The following is a 22236-nucleotide window of genomic DNA, read 5'->3' on the forward strand; positions in this document are numbered from 1 at the left end:
CACCATCACCACCACCATGCGCTCCACGAGGCGCCCAAGTTCACCGTGGAGACCCTGGAGCACACGGTCAACAACGACTCGGAGATCTGGGGTCTCCTGCAGCCCTACCAGCACCTCATCTGCGGGAAGAACGCCAGCGGTAAGTGGCTGCGCGGGTGCCGCTCCCTCCCACCCAACCTGGCCAACTCTTGGCGCAAGTTTGCCTCGCGTCCCCTTCCTGCGTCTTCCCAGCCATGCGCTGCTGTCCCAAGCCGCTGAGGCTGCGGCCGGGCTGGAGGTAGCCAGAACAGGAGGTTGTCTGTTCCCTCCTGCACTCGGGTCCGCGTATTTTACGCCGCTGGTGCTGTCCCAGGTCCGCGAGCGCGAGGTTCCGCCCCCGGTGCGGGGCCAGGCGACAGCTGCCTCCAGCAAGCAGTGAGCAAAACCCAGCACCATTTTTTGGAGCAGGGTTGAGATCATTTGCGCTTAATACATATACTCCACCCCAACACTGTTTGTTTTGACCTTGAAGATGCCACTTCCCTGGGCGCATGAATTTGGCTCCCTAGGACTTGGGAGGAAGCGCGTTCCGCTCTCCGCAACCCAATGCTCCCACTTCCCCCACGCCCTCGGGGGGCACTTAGTGCACAGGGGAAGGAGGGGTCTGACGGCCGTACCGGCTGAATGGTTGAGAGCTTGCTTGGCCTAGACAGTCGTAGAGGTGTGTGTGGTGAGACTGGGGTGCGGGAAGACTTGTCGGTGCCAAGTTTTTCCAGAGCAGTTTTTGAGGGCTAGAGCATACAGCTGGTGGGGGCTGCGGGACGGACAAAGCCCCCAATTCCAGCCTCCCAGCTCTTGGCCTCTCCATTCCCTCTGGCAGGGAGCTACAGCTCTCACCACTTGGCTGAAGGAGCGCCTCTGGGGATCTGGGCAGGATGGAGCTGGCGGGGGCAGTTCTGGAGGGGGTTATCAGTTTAGGGCGTCGTTTCCAGTAGGTTCTATTATCCTCTCTTCACGCCCCACTGTTTTGAAGGCCTGACCTGGGTGGGTTTGAACCCGCAGTTCTGTCCTTGAAGGGGGTGGGGCCGGGGCGCTTGTTTTCGAGAGCTCGCGCTGGCGGTGCTGCCCCTCTGCGAAAGCCGGAGCTAGACACTTCAAAGCTTCATTTTTCCACAGGAAATGGTAGAAGCGTAACTGGAGACTTTAAAGGCGAAAGAAAACTTTGTTACATATTCGGCGGTTTGGCCAGAGGTTGCGTGGTTGGAGCTGAAATGCAGTCTTTCTGGGCAGATTTCATTCATGTTGCTGCCTGTCTGTTTCCCGGGGGCTGGAGGAGCACTGCGGTGGGCGGTGCCAAGGGTGTGCATGTGCGTGTGAGAGTCTGAGTGCGCGCGCGTCCGTGCGTGTGTAAGTGTGCTTGTGAGTGTGCGCAGGAACGAGCGGGCGCGCTGGGCGCCTGGCTCCAGCGGAAGCCTTTGGAAACCGACCCTGCAGCCCTCGGTCCCTTCACCTGGATTTGATCATCAGTGGGGGAAGGGAAGGAAGGAGCAAAGCGGGTGTGTGTTTGTGTGTATTGGGGAGGGGAATCCGCGCTGATCTCTGAGACTCTTCGGGATCTCTTTGCCAGAGCCCTTCCCCGTCTGCTGCCAGCCAGGGCACAACCCTCAAAGAGAGGATATCTTCGAGGCCACACACACACACACACTTACACACACACACACACACACCCTGAAATCTCGACTAAGATGGAAACATCTGGGGAGAAGGCACTGGGCTTTGTATGTGCTTCTTGAGAATGCGGGGATTCACCTGCAAAACCTGGGAGCTTTGGACTGGATCGCTCTTTGTTTGAAACCCTGCCCCGACCAAAAAGCACAGAGGGGCTTAATTTCCTTCCTGGTGGCTCCCATGACAATCATCTTACTCTTTGCTGGCCCTGACTTCCAACTCCTTACCCACCTTCTGGGCCTGGAACCTCTTCTTTTTTCTCCCTCATTATTTCCTTTGGGAGGCTCTAGTGTGGAAATCTGGGCACCCTGCCCTACCTCTGACTTTGCCATTATCCTGAAGTTGTGAGTTTGGGCAAGTCACTTTACATCTTTGGGCCTCAGTTGCCTCCTCTGTAAAATAGGGGGCTAGATATGTAATACACCCCCAGGTCCTCTTGTAGCTCTGTGTTAGTAGCTTCTATATTTTTTCAAATCGGTTTTACTTTTATGAACCTTAACAACTTTTAAAAACAGTTTTTGTGTTTACCCTTTTTGGAGGAAGTATAATTTAAGGAAGGAGAAGACCACAGAGTTGGTTTTGGGCAGGGTGAGTGAATGACGGTTGGGGTTTGCTGCCATCACAACCTCTCCCACACCACAGCGCTTAACTCTTGGGTTTCAGGGCCCCTTCAGCCTCTTCTGGGTATGAGATATACTGTAAGTTCATTGTGATCTCTTCATGTCTTTTCTTTGGGCTTGTTTAAAATGGCAGGTCATTTATGCAGAAGAGTTAAAGAATGAGTGATTAATTCCTTAGGTATCGGAATCATACATTAAACATCAAACCTATTTCTTAAACTATTTTGTACGGAGTCTTTCTGATCTGCAAGCCTTATTAAGGACAACATACCTTACCTAATAGACTTTCCCTCCTTTAATTTGGCAGTATCATTTATTTATTCATTTGTGAATTCATTTGTTCATCGGTACTTACTGCAGCTGCTAAATGCTAGGATCTGAGCAAGCGCCGGGTGAGAGGTAATAACAGCTAACATGTATCCAGCAGGGCTCTGTATATTGACCCATTTGATCCCCAGCACCTCTTGAAAAGGTACTACACGATTATCCCCATTATTTACAGGAAGAAACTGAGGCACAGGGAATTTAAGTATCTTGCTTATTTAAATGCAGACAGCCTGGCTCTAGAGTCCGTACTCTTAACCCCTGTCTATATGACTCTTTAGTGACAGATGAGTTCCCTGCTTCAGACATCCCACCTGCCCTTTATTACCTACACAGGTGAACAGACACCCTTCTTGTCATACAATTCCTGAATTGTATACTTTTTGTTCCTATCAAATGGAACTGGGCAGAACTGGATTTTGCATGTTTTTATATCTCCTGCTAAGCCTAAGAGAGGCCCTAGTAGGCTGGGCATGGTGGCTCACGCCTGTAATCCCAGCACTTTGGGAGGCCTAGGTGGGCGGATCGTGAGATCAGGAGATTGAGACCATCCTGGTTAACACGGTGAAAGCCCGTCTCTACTAAAAATACAAAAAATTAGCTGAGTGTGGTGGCCGGCACCTGTAGTCCCAGCTACTCGGGAGGCTGAGGCAGGAGAATGGCGTGAACCACGGAGGCAGAGCTTGCAGTGAGCCGCGATCACACCACTGCACTCCAGCCTGGGCGATAGAGCAAGACTCCGTCTCAAAAAAAAAAAGAGGCCCTAGTACACAGTTGGAGCTTATTAGATACCTGTTTGAGTTGAGCAAGCTACTGTACTGCATTATACAACGATGTCCTGAAAAAACTATTGCTTTTTGAGTTTCTTGAATCATCTTTGCAAGTTTTTCTACTTTGTTGTTATTGTTCTAAAGAAGGGGTCTCGCTATGTTGCTCAGGCTGCCCTTGAACTCCTGAGCTCAAGCAATCCTTCCACCTCAGCCGAGTAGCCGGGACTACAGGCTGGCACTGGCTCCAAGTTCTTCCTTGGTTGCCCCTTCTTACTGCTGTTTCTGTACCTGTCCACCTTTCTAATTTGCTGCTGCTAAACTGCCCAGGCTAAGGAATTGTGAAACTAGTCACATGGGACTGGATTCAGAAAACAAAATATAGTTGGCTCTGAAGTGAAAGAAGGCCTAGGGGCTCTCAGAAATCACATCCATGGGCTTGCTGTGGGCATGAACTTTGCAGTTATGTAAAAACTTTTCAGAACTGGAGTTTTGTGTTGATTTTCAGCTGTTTTGAAGAGCTGGGGCAACAGCTAAGGGACCCCACTGTAGAGTTTTAAAAATTTGACTTGATTGAGCTAAATAAGGAGTGGGCAGAAGTACTTCACTGTGCCTTTGTATGTGCTAGTCATTGTGCCTTAAATTCCTTTAGAGCTGGCCAGTTCCTACTCATCCTTGAAGACTTGGCTTCAAGAATGAGTTGGTCTTCCTGGCTTCCTTGTGAGGGCTTCCTTGATACAACCCCTTCTCCGCTCTTATTCATCTGTGTCTTCTTCCGTATCACTCAGCACAGTGCCTGGCACTTTGTATAATAGATGCTCTCTACTGCTTGTTAAATGAATATAACCAGCTGATTCAATTTTACACATTTAAAATTTGCCTATCAGCTGTAAAGGCAGTTGTTAGGAGAATGGCTTCTGGTGTTGGACCTCTAGGATTTGAATTTCAAGGCTGCCATTTTCTAGTTGTTTGTTCTTAGGTATGTGACCCAACCTCTCTGTCCTCCAGTTTCCTCAGCTGTAAAATAGAGGTAATAATTACAAGGATTAAATGAGATTATGTGTCTAAGGCTATTATAATCTGGTGCTGACACATGGTAGGTGCTAAAATGATGATGATAGTTGTGATAATCCAGGCACAATGGTATCTCATCTCTATCACATCCAGATTAATTCATTCCCACATGCTCAGGGTGGATGGAACCAACAAGGCACAGAATTTTAACTGGATCCCCCTTTTAAATACAACACCAAGTAACTCAGTACACCTGCCTCAAGATTGATGCCATGGGCACAGCCCCATGGCCAGGGTCACAAAAGAATTGTTTTGGTTAAAGGAAAGTAGCTTATTTTGGGGAGGCTGAGGCAGGAAGATTGCTTGAGGCCAGGAGTTTGAGACCAGCTGAAGCAACATAGTGAGATCTCATCTCTACAGAAAAAAATATATATATATAAATAAATTAAAGTAAAATAAAATAACATTAAGGTAGCTTATTTTATTTGCTGTATTTTAAACTTAAATGATGTCTATCTTTAGTGAAGGGGCACCACAAAACTTTCTGGAAATAGTTCCTTATGTTGATTGGAATGTGGGTTCAGAGGTACATGTATGCATTTGTCAAACGGGTTTTCACCATGCCGGCCAGGCTGGTATCTAATGGTAAACCTAATATTTGAGCATTTTACTGTATTGAGAAATATGCTTCAGTTAAAAAAAAAAAGGCACACCAAAAAAAAAGCCATAGGTATTCTTGAGTTACTGTTTGTTTTAAATGTTCAATTTGAAGGGCAGACTGGAAGAGGTGGTATGGAATAGTGAAAAGGAAAGGAGAAAGACCTTACACTTAGATCTAACCCCAAATTTTCACTCTACCATTCTCTAGCAGGTGACTTGATTTTGCTGAACTTAGTTTTCTCATCTGTACAGTGAGGATTAGAAAACAAAAGAAGATGTATTTTAAAAAGGAAGAAAACCCAAACCGAACACAAAGGGTGATTACAAGGATTAATTCAGATACAGTTTATAAAAGCACCTGCCACATAGTAGGCACTCGATAATAATGGCTTCCTTAAAAAACAGATTATTCAGGCTGGAGAAAATAATAATACTTGGGGGATTTTGAATAGTCTCTTTCATTTCAGGGATCCCCAGTCATTTGATAAACATTAATTAACACGAGCCCTCACCTGTCAGCACGGGCTTTGGGTGTAGGTTGGTTTTCAGGTCTTTTGCTTTTCTATTGCCTCCGCACAAAATGCTTGCTCAGCTGTTTTCTTGTCCCTAAACTGGTCATCCTGTTCTGTGGAAAAGTGTTGCTGTGTTGGACCAAAAATGTCACAGAAGAAACCCAGCTTCTTAAGAGGAAGAGCAAACTCTATCTCAAGAGCCAGCTGTAGCAGTGCCTGTTCACACAGAGCACCTTTTTAATTAAGTAGCTTGATGTAAATTAAAACTTGGAATTTGGGCCAGTAGAGGGTGATTGGGTTTTCTGTGCAGACCTGCTAGTTCAGTGCTGGGGCATTTGCAAGTTGGGTGTTTCCTGAAACATAAAATAAAAATAACAAAACAATGAAGGACTAACCTGAAGACCTGGGGTCAGGGGCGGGGTTGATGAACTTTGACTAGAAGGAAGGCCTCTAATTCTGAGTCTGTTAGTATTTGTGACCTTGAGCCAGGCACCAAACTCATTATTACCAAACTTATTATCCACTGAAAGGTAAATACAAAATAGTAATTGACTCTGGACTCAGGCACACCTGTAAGCTGCAGTTTCCCTATCTGTAAAATGGGTATTGTAATAAACAGCTCTACTTGTATAGCTTATGATATGCCAGGCACTATTTTAAGAGCTTTATGTATTATAATCATTATAGTTACATCAGCTATTATTATTATTGAGATGGAGTTTTGCTCTTGTTGCCCAGGCTGGAGTGCAATGGTGCAATCTCAGCTCACTGCAACATCTGCCTCACAGGTTCAAGCGATTCTCCTGCCTCTGCCTCCTGAGTAACTGGGATTACAGGCATGCGCCATCATGCCTGGCTAATTTTGTATTTTTAGTAGAGACAAGGTTTCACCATGCTGACTAGGCTGGTTTCGAACTTCCAACCTCAGGTGACCCACTCATCTCTCCCTCCCAAAGTGCCGGGATTACAGGCATGAGCCACCATGCCTGGCCTTATCAGTTATTATTAAAGATAGTTCAGAAATCTCAGTAGCTTAACACAATAGAAATTCATTTCTTATACACTTAAACTCTGATTCAGAGAGGAGTGGGGTTAGAGGAGGCAGGAGGGTCATTTAGGTACCAAGCTTGACTAATGGAAAGTTTGCCTTTTTTATTTTCTACATGTGGCCTTCAGTGCCTTCCTTGGACATTCATCCAGCCAGTAGGTAGAGGGAGACAGTGAGTGTGGAGGAGCTTAAGAAAGGTGGTATAGGCTAAGCCTGGAGGGACTTACATTGCTTGTGTCCACATATCATTGACCAGATGTATCATTGGCTCTCTGACCACCAATATGTGTGTGCCTCCTTCTTCCTATGCTCAAAACACATTCTCTTTTTCCTAAGGGAGGAACCCACATTTTATCTGATCCCTGCTTCCAACTTCAAGTTCAGAGTCATTGGATGTTGCTCAGTCCTGTCCAAGAAGCTGAGTGTGGCACCTCACCATGGTCCAGGGACTCATGAGGCAAAACAAACTTATTATCTGCCACTCTGCATTCATATCCCACATCTGAGCAGGGTGGGATAACCATCACAAAACTCCCATTTGGAAAGGATAATCATGGACAGTACGTACACAGTAGTCACCGGTCCTCAGTAGTGATGAAATCTTGCCAAGCAAGCATTGTGGGTTATATCCCAGCAGTCGGTGAAGTTCCTGGATTAGGTCCTGATTCTTCTCCTGATAGGAATTTACTGGTTCATTGTTCTCCACACTCTCAGCTGTGCTGGTGGGAGGATTTGTTTGTTTGTTTGTTTGTTATTTTCCACGGCCACACCTGAAGTTGGTCGTGGGCAGCATGGCCTTCTTGGGGGCTCTAAATCTTTTGTGACCTATTTCTTTCCCTTGAACCTCTGGGGGCCCAAGGATTGTTTTAATGCTATAACAGTAAAAGACTATTAAAGTCAAGGTTTATAGATTTTGCAATGCAATTCCCTCAACAACTTAGTAAGACTTTGATCTATGATGTCTAATATGCCAGTAGCCACACCCAAAGTTATTTCCTAGACTTAATTCTGAAGCCCAGATTATTACTTCCTTTTCCCCATACCTCTCTTTCTCTCTAAATTTAATGGCAGCTACCTTGAGGCCATCAGGCTTAGGTGGGAAGCTTATATTCTTCACATGATACTTATTTCACTTAAATATCTTCTCACTCTTTTATTGTTTGGGGTTTAGACATAGTTATCTGTTTTTACCTCTCCATTATTCCTTTCTAAAATTACTTTCAGACTGGTTAATTTATGCCTGAGTTCTTCTCTTTACCTAGTACCTTACTTAGCCAGGAACAGTTAGCAAACTCTATTACCATTCTTTTTTATGCTCTTTCTATAGAGTATACAGGCTTAGTAGGCATGAGCTCCGACTGCCAAGTTATCATAGATGACAGTTTAATGAGACATTTTTCTTCTGTATCACATGGGTCTCCAGTTTTCCAGGCTCTAGTGTAACCTACTACCTGACTTCTAAGCCAATGTCACATGTTTTAAGTAGTCCACTTCTGGAACTAAGTTCTGTATTAGTTAGGATAATGCTAGCTGATGCATCAGATAAATCCTAACATCTTAGTGGCTGAACATAATAAAAGCTGCTTTCTCATTCATGTAGAGTCCACCTGATGGCAGGGGAGAGAGGTGCTCTGTCTGTGGAAGTTGATGGAAGCTCTACCATCTTGAACACATAACTCCCAGAGACGTCTCTGATTGACGATGATAGAGAATGTGGAGGACTGTAATACAGTCCTGGGTGTGGGTGTGTCAATTCCTTCCACATTCCCATGACTGGCACTCGGTTGCATGGCCTCCATTAGATGTAAGGGGGCTGGAAATTATGGTCTCTGGCAGGGCAGCCACCCATAGCCACAAGTCTACAGTATCAGAGGGGCATAAGTATTTAATAGAGAGCTAGCCATCTCAACAACCTTATGAAGCAGGCGCTATTATTATCCCCATATTACAGATTAAGAAGTTGAGGAACAGAAGGTTTAATGAATTTGCTTAAGGTGACATGGCTTGCAAGTGGCCGGCCAGATTTGAATTAGGCAGTTGGCAGTCTGCCTTATAGAATGCTTGTGAGGATTAAAATGACATAATGAATGTGAAACGTTGATCATAGCATCTCATATGTACTTAATAACTGTTATCTTTATTATTATCGATAGTATCATTCTATACTGAAAGTGGAGTGGATTAACAGTGAATGGATGTGAAGGTAAAATGTCAATCTGAACAAGTGGGTGCTCCAGGAAAATTGTATTATGTGTCTCCTGCATCTCCTGCATTTTATCTTCAGGGAGAACTATCAGTTGCTGAACCAGGGACTATTCCAGAATTTCCACACACAAGACTTTATTTAATCTCCACACTCTTCTTGCAAAATGACTGTTTCTTATCCTCAATGTGCTGAGGAAGAAACTGAGGCTCAGAAAAGTTCAGCAACTAGTTCAGGATGCCACGGCTACACAGTGGTTGAGTTGGGATTTGGGCTCAAGAGCCTGTGCTCTGAACTGCCACAGCCCGGTAGTGAAATCCGGATCACAGGGGCCTCCAGGAAGATCCCAGAAGGACCCCAGTGCAGCCTGAGGGGCGTGTGGGGTAGAGGGCGGGGCTTGCCTTGGTGGTGGTGGTTACGGTTGATGATTGTCCTTGTGCATAATATGTGGTCGCAGGTCTTTTTTTAGTCCCCGCTGGCTTCCCCTCTCCCTGACTGCCCCATGAGTCACTTCCCAGCTGTCCATCAGATCACAGCATAGCCTCCTCAGCTAAGGCCCTGGGGAAATAGCTGGCTTTATCATCTCCAGGGACAGCTCCCTCCATACCCTGCCTAGCTGGGTGGGCTCAGTGCCATAAGCAGCACAGCCCCTCTCACAGGTAGAACTGAATTCAGAAAACTGTGGCATAGGGGAGAATTGATTCCATTTTTACTGCAGAGGAGACCGAGCCTGGTCCTCCCTGAGAATCACAGAGCTGGGTTTTTGCTAGACTCTGGAGTTAGGTGGACCAGGGTTCAAATTCTGCCTCTATTGCCTACAAGCCAGCTGATTTTGGGCAAGTCAGTTCATCTTTCCCAGCCTCAATTTTCTCATCTGCTTAATAACGGTAATGGTAGCACTCCCTCATAAAGAAAATGCCATTGAGAGGATAAAATGAGTTAATTCATATAAAAGTCCTTAGAATAATATTGGACACATTGTAAGTACTCAATATCTGTTAACAAGCATCATCATTATTATTAAGTGCTTAAGCACGTGCCAGCCTCCTTGCTTAAATAACTGCTCCCTGGACACTGCCTCATTTACTGAGTGACTGAAAAGCTTTCTATAGTTTGTCAGTAACCAGACTTCTGGACTTTAACAACTTATTAGCTGTGTGATGTCAGGCAAGTTACCTAACCTCTCTGTGACTCACTTTTTCCCTTTGTTACATGAGAGTAATAGTGAAACCTATTTCTGAAGGCTGTTGGGAAGTGCCTGACATGTAGAAATTGCTTCATACATGTTGGCCATTGTGGGGTTTCATGATATTCATTATGACTGTTTCTATAGGCACTGTGTTAAATGTTGAGCAACATTTAACTGTGCTCCTGGAGCTTGTGGGCCTGTGCTGGGTTTAATTTATTCATCAAAGAATTATGCAGATGTAAATTTACAACTGGTGACGTGCAACAAAGGAGAGACATACAGGCTGAGTCTTTACTACGGCTCTTGATGTGGCTGGGAGTAAGTCTTCACTAAGGAAATGGGGAAGTGAGGATTGAGTGAGGCTGGAATGAGGCTGAAGCATGGCCAAGTTGGTGGAAAAGGTAGGAAGAATACTTGGTGAATGCGAACTGCATGTGCAAAGGGCCTGTGGCAGAGGAGAGCATGGGGGGAAGGTAGAATAGCCAGTGCAGCTGGAGTGGGAACAGGTAGGGAGGGGAGCCTGGTAGAGGTTAGACTAAGCATCTGCCAGATTAAGCAGGCTTTTACAGAGGGCACTGGAGAGCATTTGAAAGCTTTTAAGGAGGGAGATACAGTGATCAGATTTGTGTTCTAAAAAGATCATGTTGGCAGTGGTTCAGAGAGCAGACTGGAAGGGTGAATGTGGAAAGGCTGGTTAGGTATTGCCATCGTCCCCATCTTACCCAAGAAGAATCTGAGGCTGTGATACATAAAGTCACTTGCCCAAAGTTGCTAAGACAATAAGAACTCAATTTAAAAACATAGAATTTAAGTCTGAGGGACTTCAAATTCGACCTTCCTCTCACCATACCATGCCTCATTCCAAGGGAGCATCTGGTTTAACTCTCACATTTTACAGATGTGGAAACTGAGGCCCAGAGTGGGATACTGTCTTGTCCAAGATCACACAGCAGAGCTGGAACCGGTATACCAGGTTTCTGGATTTTCAGAGCCCATCTCCCATCCGCAGTGATGTATGGTCTCCTGTAAACCAGATCACCTGTGGGAAGCACAGTGGGATGAGAGCCTGCATCATCGATAGCAGTTTGGAGATTAATTTACAATCCGGCTGTAATATCTCCGGTTTTACTATACATCTCACAGTAAAATAAATGCTAGTCTAGAAGCATGTGGAGGTCCCCATTAGATTGTGACTGAACCAATTAAAGCAATTACTGTGAAGATCAGGTGTGCTAAATGCAGAATCAAATTAACAGTTCCCCTGTGCATTCATATCTAAAAGCAAATCAGAGAGGCAGCTTTGAGGAGGGGTAAGTGAAATCTTACAGTGCTTGCCTCTGAGGTTGAGGCTGCATGGATTAACTGATTTTCTTTGGGTGGTATGTGTCATTGTTCCTTCCTAATCCCAGCTCAGGGTACCACCCAGGGAGTCATGATGTGCCCAAGAAGCACGCCAGAGTTAAATTACCTCTTTTCTTTCTCTGGATGCTTCTGAGCATTTCAAGTACTGGGGAGGTGGTACAGCCTTTTTCTCTCTCCGCCTCCTTCCTCAGCCCCTTTCAGTCTTCTTTATACTGACTTTGACGTTTAGGGGCTGGGCTCACTCGCCTGAGCAAAGCCACAGGTGCTTCCTGCCCTCATGGAGCTTGCGGGCTTGAGGCGGGTTTAGTTTATTCACAGATAGTCACACAGATGTCAAACTGCATCCATGACAGTTGCTCAGCGGGAGAGATTCACGGGGCCAGGAGTATTTGATGGGGACAAGCCTCCTTAGACTGCGGGGTGAGGTCCAGGGCAGTGCCTGCGAGGGGAGCTGCCCCTCCCTTGTGCTTTGCGGGGGGACCGGGGACACCAGGCATTCAGAGGTGGAAGGCTCCTTATCAGTCTCCTCCACCTGGTGCTGATGCTGACACAGGCGGTGGGCAAGGCTGCAGGGATGGGGTGGTAAGGGTATGATCTGTGCACAGGTGATTGGAGCTCCTCCTTCCCACCCAGAAGTCTGCACCACCAGGGCAGGCAGAGGGCAGAGAGCAGGGAATCTCATCCCCATGTCAGCGCCTCTGATTCTGCTCAATCTCCTTCCCTTTGGAAGCCCTCCCTACCCTCCTCCTGCTCCTGCCATTCTGCAGCTGCTACTGTTGGGGCCAGATGATAGGCCTCTTGCTCAGCTTGCGGTGGCAGCCATGGTGGGTGGAGGGGCAGGGGCCTCCCCTCCGGTCCCCGCCCCCTCCACCACCTCTCCCCACCTGGATCCGCTGGCTGCTCTTGCTGATTCGGCTGCTGCTCTAAGTTTTCTCTCTCCCATCATGAGAGCATGGATCAAGGAAACAGACCAAGAGTGAGCTGGCACCTTCACAGCCTCTGATGGCCCCATAATGTGGAGCCTCGAGGGGCAGCTGGGAGCCTGTGCTGAGGTAGGAATTTGCCTGAGCTCCGCAGTGCATGGGAAGGCCTCGCTTGGCTCAGGCCCAGAAGGGTGGGCTCGTGCTGTGTGACCTCACGCTCCTGACCTCTCTGAGCCTCATTGCCCTCACATGGGAGTTGGAAATAATGATCACACCAGGTTCTGGTGTTGATAGGGTTGGAAGTGTCTAATGAGGCAATGCTTTGGAAAACCAGGAAGCCCAGCTCATCATCTTGGTAAAAGCTGACACGTTCTGAGCATTTGCCACACTCCTTGCACCATTTTAAGTGATGGAGAGCATTAGCTGCTCTATGAGACAGGTATGGTTATCATCTCTGTTTTACAGATGAGGACACCTGGGAGAGATGGAGAGACTTGCTTAAAGCCCTACAGTTAGTAAGATGCAGAGTGGGGACTCCGTCCCTGTTTCTCGGTCCCTGTTCCTAACCACCATGCCTTTTTGTTTGTTTGTTTTATTATTATACTTTAAGTTCTAGGGTACATGTGCATAACGTGCAGGTTTGTTACATATGTATACTTGTGCCATGTTGGTGTGCTGCACCCATCAACTCGTCAGCCACCATGCCTTGAGGAGGAAATATGGGATGTGAGAGAGATCTGACTCAGAAATCATGGAAGATGACTGAGGAGAAATTACCCAGACACCTGGGGTGAGTAATATCTGTCAGGGGCAGAGAAGTGAGGCAGCCGGCTTGAGACTGCGTGGGTAGTAGCAGCAGAGTCTGGGGTTGAACCTAGGCCAGCCTACCTCAAGGCCTGAGCACACGTGAAGGGAGGAGGGGAAAAGGTGTGAGTCTCCCCAGGCCATGCCATACAATGTTGTGACCTGTGGCAAGGCCCTGTTCTCCTACTGGCCTTGCTAGGGATGGGCTACAGATTTGCCACTGCTGAGCTTCCCAGAAGCCTGTGCAAAAGGAGCAATCATGAGCCGACTCACAAGTCTTTGTATGGTGGGACAGCAATAAACCAGTTGCTATAGCTGTGCCTGTTGCTTAGGCCAGAAAGAAATTTCTCAGTAGGAGATTAGAAGCCATTATTAAGTTGCATTTAGCGACCTCACATTTCAGCCCATGGTTGTTAAGGAAGAACAAGGGGAGCTGCTTCCTGATCTGCAAAGGGTCTCTCCCACCCGTCCCTGCTGCCTTCACCCCCTTGCTCATTCCTTGTGGTATGCCCACTTGTTGTCCTTTGTGTATAAACAGAAGGCAGGGGTTGGGGCAGCATATGACTCTTCCTCCTATGTTCTGGAGGGGGTCTTAGGGTCAGAAGGTGCCCTGGAAGTGTATGTCTAAGTCAGATGGTCTGTAGAGAAGCAGAATGAGTTCATATGCTCCTCTGAGACAAAATAAGCAGACCACACATTGCACCTGCAAATATAGTCATCAGCAAGCTGGGGTGCAAGTTTAGGGAAGCAGGAGAGAGCTGGATGAGACCTGGGCTTTGGAGAGATTTCATTGATATGGTCAGATGAGACAGCGCTTGAGGGTTTAGTGCCAGAAGAGGACATGAGGCCCGCTCTAGAATAAGCTGTGTTGATCTCAGGCAAGTAACTTAACCTCTTTGGACTTGTTTGCTCATCAGAAAAATGGAGATAAGAAATATACCAGGTTCCCAGAATTGTTTTGAGGGTCAAAGGAGTCCTCAGATGTAAAAGTGCTCTATAAACTGTAAAATAACCATTCATTCAATCATTTATTCAATAGATACTTATCAAGAGGCTGCCATATACCAGGTATGGTTCTAGATACTTAGCATCCATCAGTCCATAGAAAAAAAATCACTGCCTTTACAGAACTTACATTCTAGTTGGGGAGACCCTACTAGATAATAAACACACTGCATAAGTAAAAGTGTTAGAAGGTGACACCTGCCATGGAAAAATTAAATCAGAGTAAGGGGAATCGGGAGAGTAGGGGATGGTTGCAATGATGGCATGGTCAGGGTGACCTCACTCCAAAGATGACATTGGTGTAGAAAGATGAAGGAGGTGAGGGAATTGATCATGTTGGTATCTGGGAGAAAACTGTTTCAGGGAGAGGGAACAGCCAGTGTAAAGGCACTGAGGCAGGAATAGCTAAGAACCCATTGTGGTGGAGAAGCATGAGTGAGCCAAGAAGAATGAGAGGTGAAAGCACAGGGTCATCGTAAGCCAGGTTATATAGGGCCACATAGGTCATTGCAGACTTTGGCTTTCATTCTTAGTGAACTGGGAAGCCATGGCAGGGTTTTGAATAAGGACTGGCAGATCTGGTTGAAAATGGACTCCAGAGGAACAAGAGTGCAGGCAGGGGAGACGAGTGTGTGGAGGCTCTTCTGATAACCCAGGCAGGAGAGGATGGTGGCCTAGCCAGGGTGGTAGCAGTGGAGGTGGGCTAGGAAGAAGCTTCTGGCTGTAACTAAAAGGTGGAATTAACAAGCTCATGTTGATACATTGGGTGTGGGGTGTGAGGGAACGAGGGGGATCAAGGAAGACTCTGAAGGGTTTTTGGTTTGAACAATGAGGAGGACGGAGTTGCCTTAAACTGAGATGGGAAAGACCGTGGAAAGAGCAGGTTTGGAGATGGCAGGAAGTTCAGGACCCCAGCTCGGGACATGCAAAGTTTGAGTTGTCTTTTAGGTGTCCAGGAGGAGATGTTAACCAGGCCGTTGAATACTCACTCAGGAGTATCTCGAATTCAGGAGAGAGGATGGTTTGGAGATATACATTTGGGAGTTGAGACCTTGTAGATGGTATTTCAAACCATGAGGTGGGCAAGGTCACAGAGGGAGTGAGTATAGAAGGGACAAGACGACCAAAGACAGAGCCCTTCCTTGGGCCAGACAGAAGAGGAAGAACCAGCAGAGGAGGCTGAGAAGGAGCAGCCAAGTGAGGAGGAGAAATGGGAATGTCCTAGAAGTTAACAGAAGATAGTGTGCCCCCAAGGAGGAAGTGGTCCCCTGAATCAGGTGGTATTTGAAGTAGTTACTCCCACTGTACTCCCAAACTCTGTGAGTATTTCTGTCTGCAACCCTTGGGGACTGTTTCAGGCCCCATGAAGAAGCAGCATTGAGGCCAGGTGCAGTGACCTATGCCTGTCATCCCACTGCTTTGGGGGGCCAAGGTGGGAGGATTGCTTGAGGCCAAGAGTTCGAGACAAGCCTGGGCAATATAGCAAGACCCCATCTCTATACAAAATGTAAAGAGTCAGCTGAGAGTGGTGGCATGCACCTGTAGCCCCACCTACTCAGGAGGTGGAAGGATCATTGAAACTCAGGAGTTTGAGGCTGCAGTGAGCTATGATCATGCCACTACACTCCAGCCTGGGTGACAGAACAAGACCTTGTCGAGAGAGAGAGAGAAGAGAGAGAAAGAAAAAAGCAGCAGCATAGATGTACTTATTGGGAACCACACTAACCATAATGATTCTGAGGATATTTGTGATGTTTTCCTAAGGGGATAGAGGGGAAATGCCCTCAGTATATCATCTATAAACCATAAACCAGGGGGATTAGGCCAAATCAGTGATTTTGATCTGGGTTCTCATGGAGTAAGGCAGGGAGGCTTCTCACTTCCACTCTGTACACACACATCAGCAGTTGTTCCTCTTGTATCTGTTTTATATATACTGGGATTTTGAATAAGATGTAGAGTTTGAAGAGCACTAGGCTGGGTAATGAGCAAGTCCTTCCTGCTCTGGCTTCCCGGGAGGTCTGACTACCCATGGAACTGGGATCCCACAGTGGATGTGTGCTTTGGCTTTGGCCAATGAGACAAGCTTAGAAAGTGTGTCCTGCTGAGGCTCAGAGAAGCACCTGAATGAGGCTAGGCAAGTGAGGTAGGGCCAGGAGGAGAGGGAAAGAGGAGTACTGTGCTTGGAATCTTTGCAGCTCCAGGACCCAACAGGGATGGAAGAGAGAAGACAGGGCATGAGGAGAACCAATATTGGAAATAAACTGAACTGGCAGAATTCAGGGTCCAACAATTGGATGCTTTGCAGTTGAAGATGACTCCCTTCCTCCTCCCGCCCCCGACAATTATTTGCAATTCTGCTCCTACCCCCCAGCCCCACCCAGTGCAAAGCTCTTTTGTGTTCCTCCTTCATTGCTGCATCCTCACCTCCCAGGTGGCATTGCTGATTGGCGGGAGCAGAGGTAGAAGTCATCAAAGCCATCTCTGAACCAAAAATAGCCTATCCAGCCAGATACTTCCCAACTTCTCATGCCAAAGTGCTTGTTCTCATTTGTCAAAGTTGGCATATCCACCTGACGTCTGTCAGAGGTCTGAGGTTGAAAACGGAAAGGATCAGTCCTGCATTCTCAAACCCTGATGTGAGCAAATAATGACTTTGGGATATCGTGACTTGTACAGTGTAAGTTACTTACCCACTAAATCTTCTAATCTGGTTGATTTTAAGGGGAGGGATCACATGGTAGTTACATCAAGGGTCCGAAGACAGACAGTCTGGCTGCAAATCCCAGTGTCATCCCTTACTAGCTGAGCCACCTTGGTCCAGTTCTCTCCGAGCCTCAGTTTGCTCCCTTGTAAGCATGGTCACCTCATAGGAGTGTTTGGGGATGAAACAGAATGACGTGACGTCTATAAGCACTTAATGTGTGGCAGTGAGTGCTTGATACATGTTGGCTGTTATTGTTGGGACTGTCATTCCCCAGTCATAGAAAACCTCTATTGTTACACTCATCAGATTGTACTGAATGGCCCACTAACCTATCAGTCTTTACAGATCATCTTGTGTCTCTAGCACAGCATCTGGCACATAGTAGGCACTTCAACATACTTGTTCAATGAACGGATGACACCATAGAATGTAAACTTCATGCGAGCACAGATATTTGTCTCTTTTATTCATTGCTATCCCCCCAACACCTAGAAGACTGCCAGAGTATAGTACGTCCTGAATAAATATTTGCAGCCTGTGAAGTGAACTGTGAATTAATGGAGCTTCACTAACAGGCAAATCCAGAGCTTGTTGCTAACCATTGGTTAACTGACTGGGAGTCTTCCTGCATATTTCTGAATTCTCAGCCTTGAACAACGCTCCTTTTCAAAGCTTGCTTCTCTTTGAAGAACAGAAAGGAAATGATTGCCCATTATCCCTTTGTACCCAGTTTCTGCCCATGAGATGGCACCTCGTTCCTCGTTCTAATCCAAAGTTGAAAGCTGTGTCTGCGTAGACTTTTGGATCTTATTGCTGAGAGAAGCTTCACAATTCTCTGGGCGCAGCCCCGCTGTCTTCAGTCTGGATATCAGATGGATTTTGCAAGCTAGACACCTGAGAACCAGGGGGATTAATAGACTTGTATGGGGTTGCACAGCTGCCGGCAGGCGAGTGAGTCTAGTGGGTGATAGAAGTCCTGTTTTAAAGGTGGAAAGTCCTTCCTTCTCAGCTGGATCGGGATCTCAGCCCTCTGAATTCCCAGGTTGGTGCCTCCACGATGCCATGCTGCCCCAGGGAAAAGGAAACAAGGCTTTGTTCTCTTTCTTTAGTTGTGATTCACACCACTTCCCACTTATTAATGTGGCTGGTTCCCATGTACCAGATTCTGCTGAGCACGTTCACAATAGTATCTCATTCAATTGCTCCATCACCACCGATGATGTCGGTGTTACTAGTTCCACCGCACAACTGAGGAACTGACTCAGAGAGACTAAGAGATACTCAAGGCTATGCAGTGGGGATGTAGGGGCTGAGGTTCCCACCCAGCCACCTGGCTCATCATCACCAGACCCTCCCATTGACTGTGTTGGCCACATATGGTGGGCACAGTGTGACACATTGAAAATTCCTTCAATGCTCTGATGACACCAAAACTGTGACTAGATGGTGTTAAGGCAGCTGGTCAATTCCATGGGGGCGAAAACCAACCATTAGATGAATAATTGTTGATTTAATCAAATTGGCAATGTAGAATTGTAAAGATAAAGCAACCACTTGTCTATCCTCTTATGAGTCGTTGTTTGTGGTCTTGCTGTTCTCTCTCCTCTCTTCTAATTCTTCATTCAGGAAATAGTTCAGTGCCTAGGAGTGACAGGCACTGGTGTAATGGGAAAGAGACGTGCCACTGTCAGTTTCTAACCTGGTTTTGTTGTTGGAAAGACCAGAACCATTTTTTTTTTCCCAGACAGTGTGATACTAATTAATTCAAATACTTTATCTGAGCCGGTTTAACCTAATGTTCCTCCTGACTAACTCAAATCTGTATCTTCTTCCCACTTCCCCAGGGACCAAACTTACCTGCCAGTTGAATGTAACTGAAAAGGGGGCAACAGGAAGACGGGAGGATATGTTTAATATTAATCAGGCTATACTGTCTGTAATTTTGAGCCCAACAACACCTTATTATTATTAATTCTTTAGACTTCCATAATTTACAGAGTCCTGTTAGTTATTTCTATTAAAATTCACAACAGCCCTATGTTGTAGAGTGGGTAGGCGTTTGTATCCTAATTCACACAAGAGGAAGCTGAGGGTGCGAGAGGTGAAGTATCTTGCCCTAGGTTACCAAATAAGCGGCAGTCTGGGCAAATGTTTGATTCCACCCAGTGTTCTTTCTGGGCACATAGTTGGTGCTCAAATGCCTTGAGGACCTGGATTGAATATTCCAGGGTTGGGGATCTCATCTGAAGACTAATGAGGACATGGAGGTTGACTCAGCCTTGGACATAATCCAGCCAACCCAAGGAATATGTTATGTTGGGGGACATAAACCCCCAACTCTTGGACATATGAAGTTGTTCTGTCCCCTGTAGCCTCTAAGGCCATTATGAAGCCTTGTGGCTGACCCTGGCCCCTACCCTCCTATCAGCAGTCATCAGAGGGGATGAGGCTCCTCGAGAGCCACCCAGAGCATTTTAATTAATTAACTAATTAATTTTTAAGAGACAGAGTCTCTCTTTATTGTCCAGGCTGGAGTGCAGTGGCTATTCACAGGTATAATCATAGTGCTCTATAGCCTTGGACTCCTGGGCTCAAGCCCTCCTCTTGCCTCAGCCTCCGGGGTAGCTGGGACTATAGGGGCATGCCACTGCACTAAGCTTATCAGAGCATTTTGATTTGGACCTCAGATGCTGCTACTTGAAGGTTAGGAAGTCCATGGAATGTCCACTCAAAAGGAAAGGAGGACATAACTTCTGGATTATCTGCACTCTTGCCAGTTTTGCAGGTCAGATAACCCCTTGGTCAATATCCCACAGGCCCAGAAAGAAGGGGCCAAGGTCCTGGGCTCCTTGCACCTTCCCCATAGTGGGCCTTTCTGGAGGGACCTGTGGCCCAGCCCAATCAAGCTCTTTCTGAAGGAAAACACAATTGCAGAGGCTCAAGCCCCACATGCCTCTGCTCAGCTGTCAATCTGTTCCGCTTCCACCCAAAAGAGGTCATTCTGTGTTGTGCCGGGTTCTTGAAAAGATGAGGCCTGCCCAGTGACAGACTTACCTCTAGACAGGTTTCCTTCCTTTTGTGTTTTTACTCTGCTAAAAGATTTCCACTGAAAGGATTGTCACAATCAAACTCTTTATGTATTCTGCTCACAGGGCCTCTGTTATGGATCTTAATCAGTCATCATGTTTTCCTTAAAATGAGTTTTCTATGAAAGGAGAAGTGGGAGGTTATTGATTGTACATCGTATATCAAAGGAAGCTTCAGTATGTTTTCATTTGGGTTAAGCGATGGGAAGTGTTTGTTGCAGTAGTGCCCGAGAAACAGGGAGCTTGTGTGTGTGCATGCACGTGTGTATGTGTGTGTATGTTGCAAGTGCGTGTGCCTATATCAACTCAGCAGAATTATCAGAAATTGGATGCTTGCCATAGCTTCTGAGATTGGGTTGAGTTTTGATAGCTAATATTTGCAGACTGTCATGTATCCAATTCTAACATCTTCATAGACTCCAGCCTTCTTATCTATGGAGGCCCTATCCCATGTCACCCTCAAACACAAACCACTACCTTTATATTCCTGGCTAGAAAAAATTTGTAATGATTTTGCTTTTGTGGAATGGTTTTTGCTATGTTGATATCATACTTATTTTATGAGGGCTCTGATTTCTCTGATATTATCTTATATCCTCAGGAATTCTTGCAAAATGAGAAACATCTAACCGGTCTTTTTTTGCCCCCCAATGAAATCGTTGTGAATATTGAAGTCAACAATTAATGATGTTGACTTCACATTAAGCATGTTAGCCACTTAATTACATAGTTATTAATCATGGCTTTGCAGTTTTCTTTTCATGTGTTGGAGTTGATAATTTTTAAAGTGTTGGATATTTTCTTGGGCTCAAGAAGGCCCAAGAACTGAGTTGCTTAGTGGAGAAAAATGGTCTTGTGTTTTTGACATAAAGAAATCCAGCTGAGACTGGCCTCAGAAAGGTCACTCTGAGAGTTTCATTCTCTGATTGAGGCATCTCACACATACTCGAATCCGTACACACTCACACTGCGCAGGGCTATGCAGTTGTTAACAATAAATAGAATCTAGTGCAAAATTTAAACAAAACCAAACAGTGAGCCCTCTCCCGCCTCTTCCCCCTTCCCTGTGGATGGTGCTGTGTGTTGTCTATAAATCTGAACAGGAAGAAGTTTGGGTTCAGAATCTGGAGCTGGGGAAGGGAGAAACAGGCGGTACCTGTGATGTGACTCCTCATTTTTTTCAGTTCACTGGTCCCTTTTCCTACAGCTACATGAAGCATTGATGCAACCCTTGGGGAGTTGATTAAGTGACCAACCATCCCATTTTAGAGAGAAGAAAAAAATAAGATCCAGGCAGGAACAAACAAACAAACACACAAATAAACAAACCCTCCTGGGAAAATCACCAGAGATTTTCCAGGATGGAACCCTTTTCTAGCTAAGTCACTTTACCATCTGCATATCCCCAGGTATGTTTTCCAAAATTTGCCACATGCTTACAAAAATTAGGAATTTGTTGAAGAGAAACAGAAGGGCGGTGCTGAGTGCCCATTCTTGTTCAGGCTGGTGCTGGAGAGACAAAGATGAATACAATGCAGTTGGTGCCCTTGAGAAGCGCACACCATTACTCAAATCTAGGATGATGTGAACTGTAATGCAGGCTGCGGACAGTGGGCCATGGGAAGGGCTGGGCACAGACTCCAAGCCCTGTCACAGGTTGCTGGGAGCTCTATGAGCAGAAAAGCCAAGGATGCACTGTTAGCACACCCCCGAGTGCTGTCACCTGCAGTAGCTGGGCTATGCCAGGCTGCAGGCGCATACTGGGATTGAGTAATCATGGCTTTGCTCCTGACACGCTGTGCTGCCTCCATCCCCGTTCTTCCGTAGCACTGTAGCAGGGACTTGGGAAGCACCTACCTTGTGGCAGGCTTTGTCCCAGGAACTGAGGGTCAACCTGGAGTCAGGGAGTCTAGCAGTGAATGAGAATGCCACTGCCCCAGCCCTGTGAGGCTGCCCAGGAAATGTAGACATTGACCATGTCAGTGCAAGACTGAAGGGGGTAAGAAGAAAGGGAGTGCAGAGTTCCATGGGCCTCGGTTTCTTCAGCTGTTAAGTGAGGGAGGAGTTGGGCTGTCAGTGGTTATCAGACTTAATAGTGACCCCTTTGTTTGGTGTGCAATCTTTCTGGGAACCTCAATATATGAAACATTGAAAAGCAGAATTGTTTGGGTATGATCAGCATCAGTGGACGCCACTGCCCAGTGGAACCCAGTTTGAAAACCAGTGGGTGAAATGATCCCTGAGGAGCTGATATAGTTTGAACATTTGTCCCTGCCCAAATCTTATGTTGAACTATAATCTTCAG

General features: G+C 46.4%; 1 protein-coding gene across 1 annotated transcript in view; it reads left to right on the forward strand.

Annotated features, from left to right (window-relative positions):
* The window catches only part of BTBD11 (BTB (POZ) domain containing 11), a 341497-nt gene that overhangs the window by 1565 nt on the left and 317696 nt on the right, over positions 1-22236 (forward strand). Inside the window, exon 2 of the mRNA XM_011937042.1 lies at positions 5-139. Within this exon, the coding sequence (XP_011792432.1) occupies positions 5-139 (135 nt within the window). The remainder of the gene's footprint in view (positions 1-4; positions 140-22236) is intronic.

The sequence above is a fragment of the Colobus angolensis genome, unplaced genomic scaffold (assembly GCF_000951035.1).
Source record: "Colobus angolensis palliatus isolate OR3802 unplaced genomic scaffold, Cang.pa_1.0 Scaffold10, whole genome shotgun sequence".
In the NCBI taxonomy this organism is placed as follows: Eukaryota; Metazoa; Chordata; class Mammalia; order Primates; family Cercopithecidae; genus Colobus; species Colobus angolensis.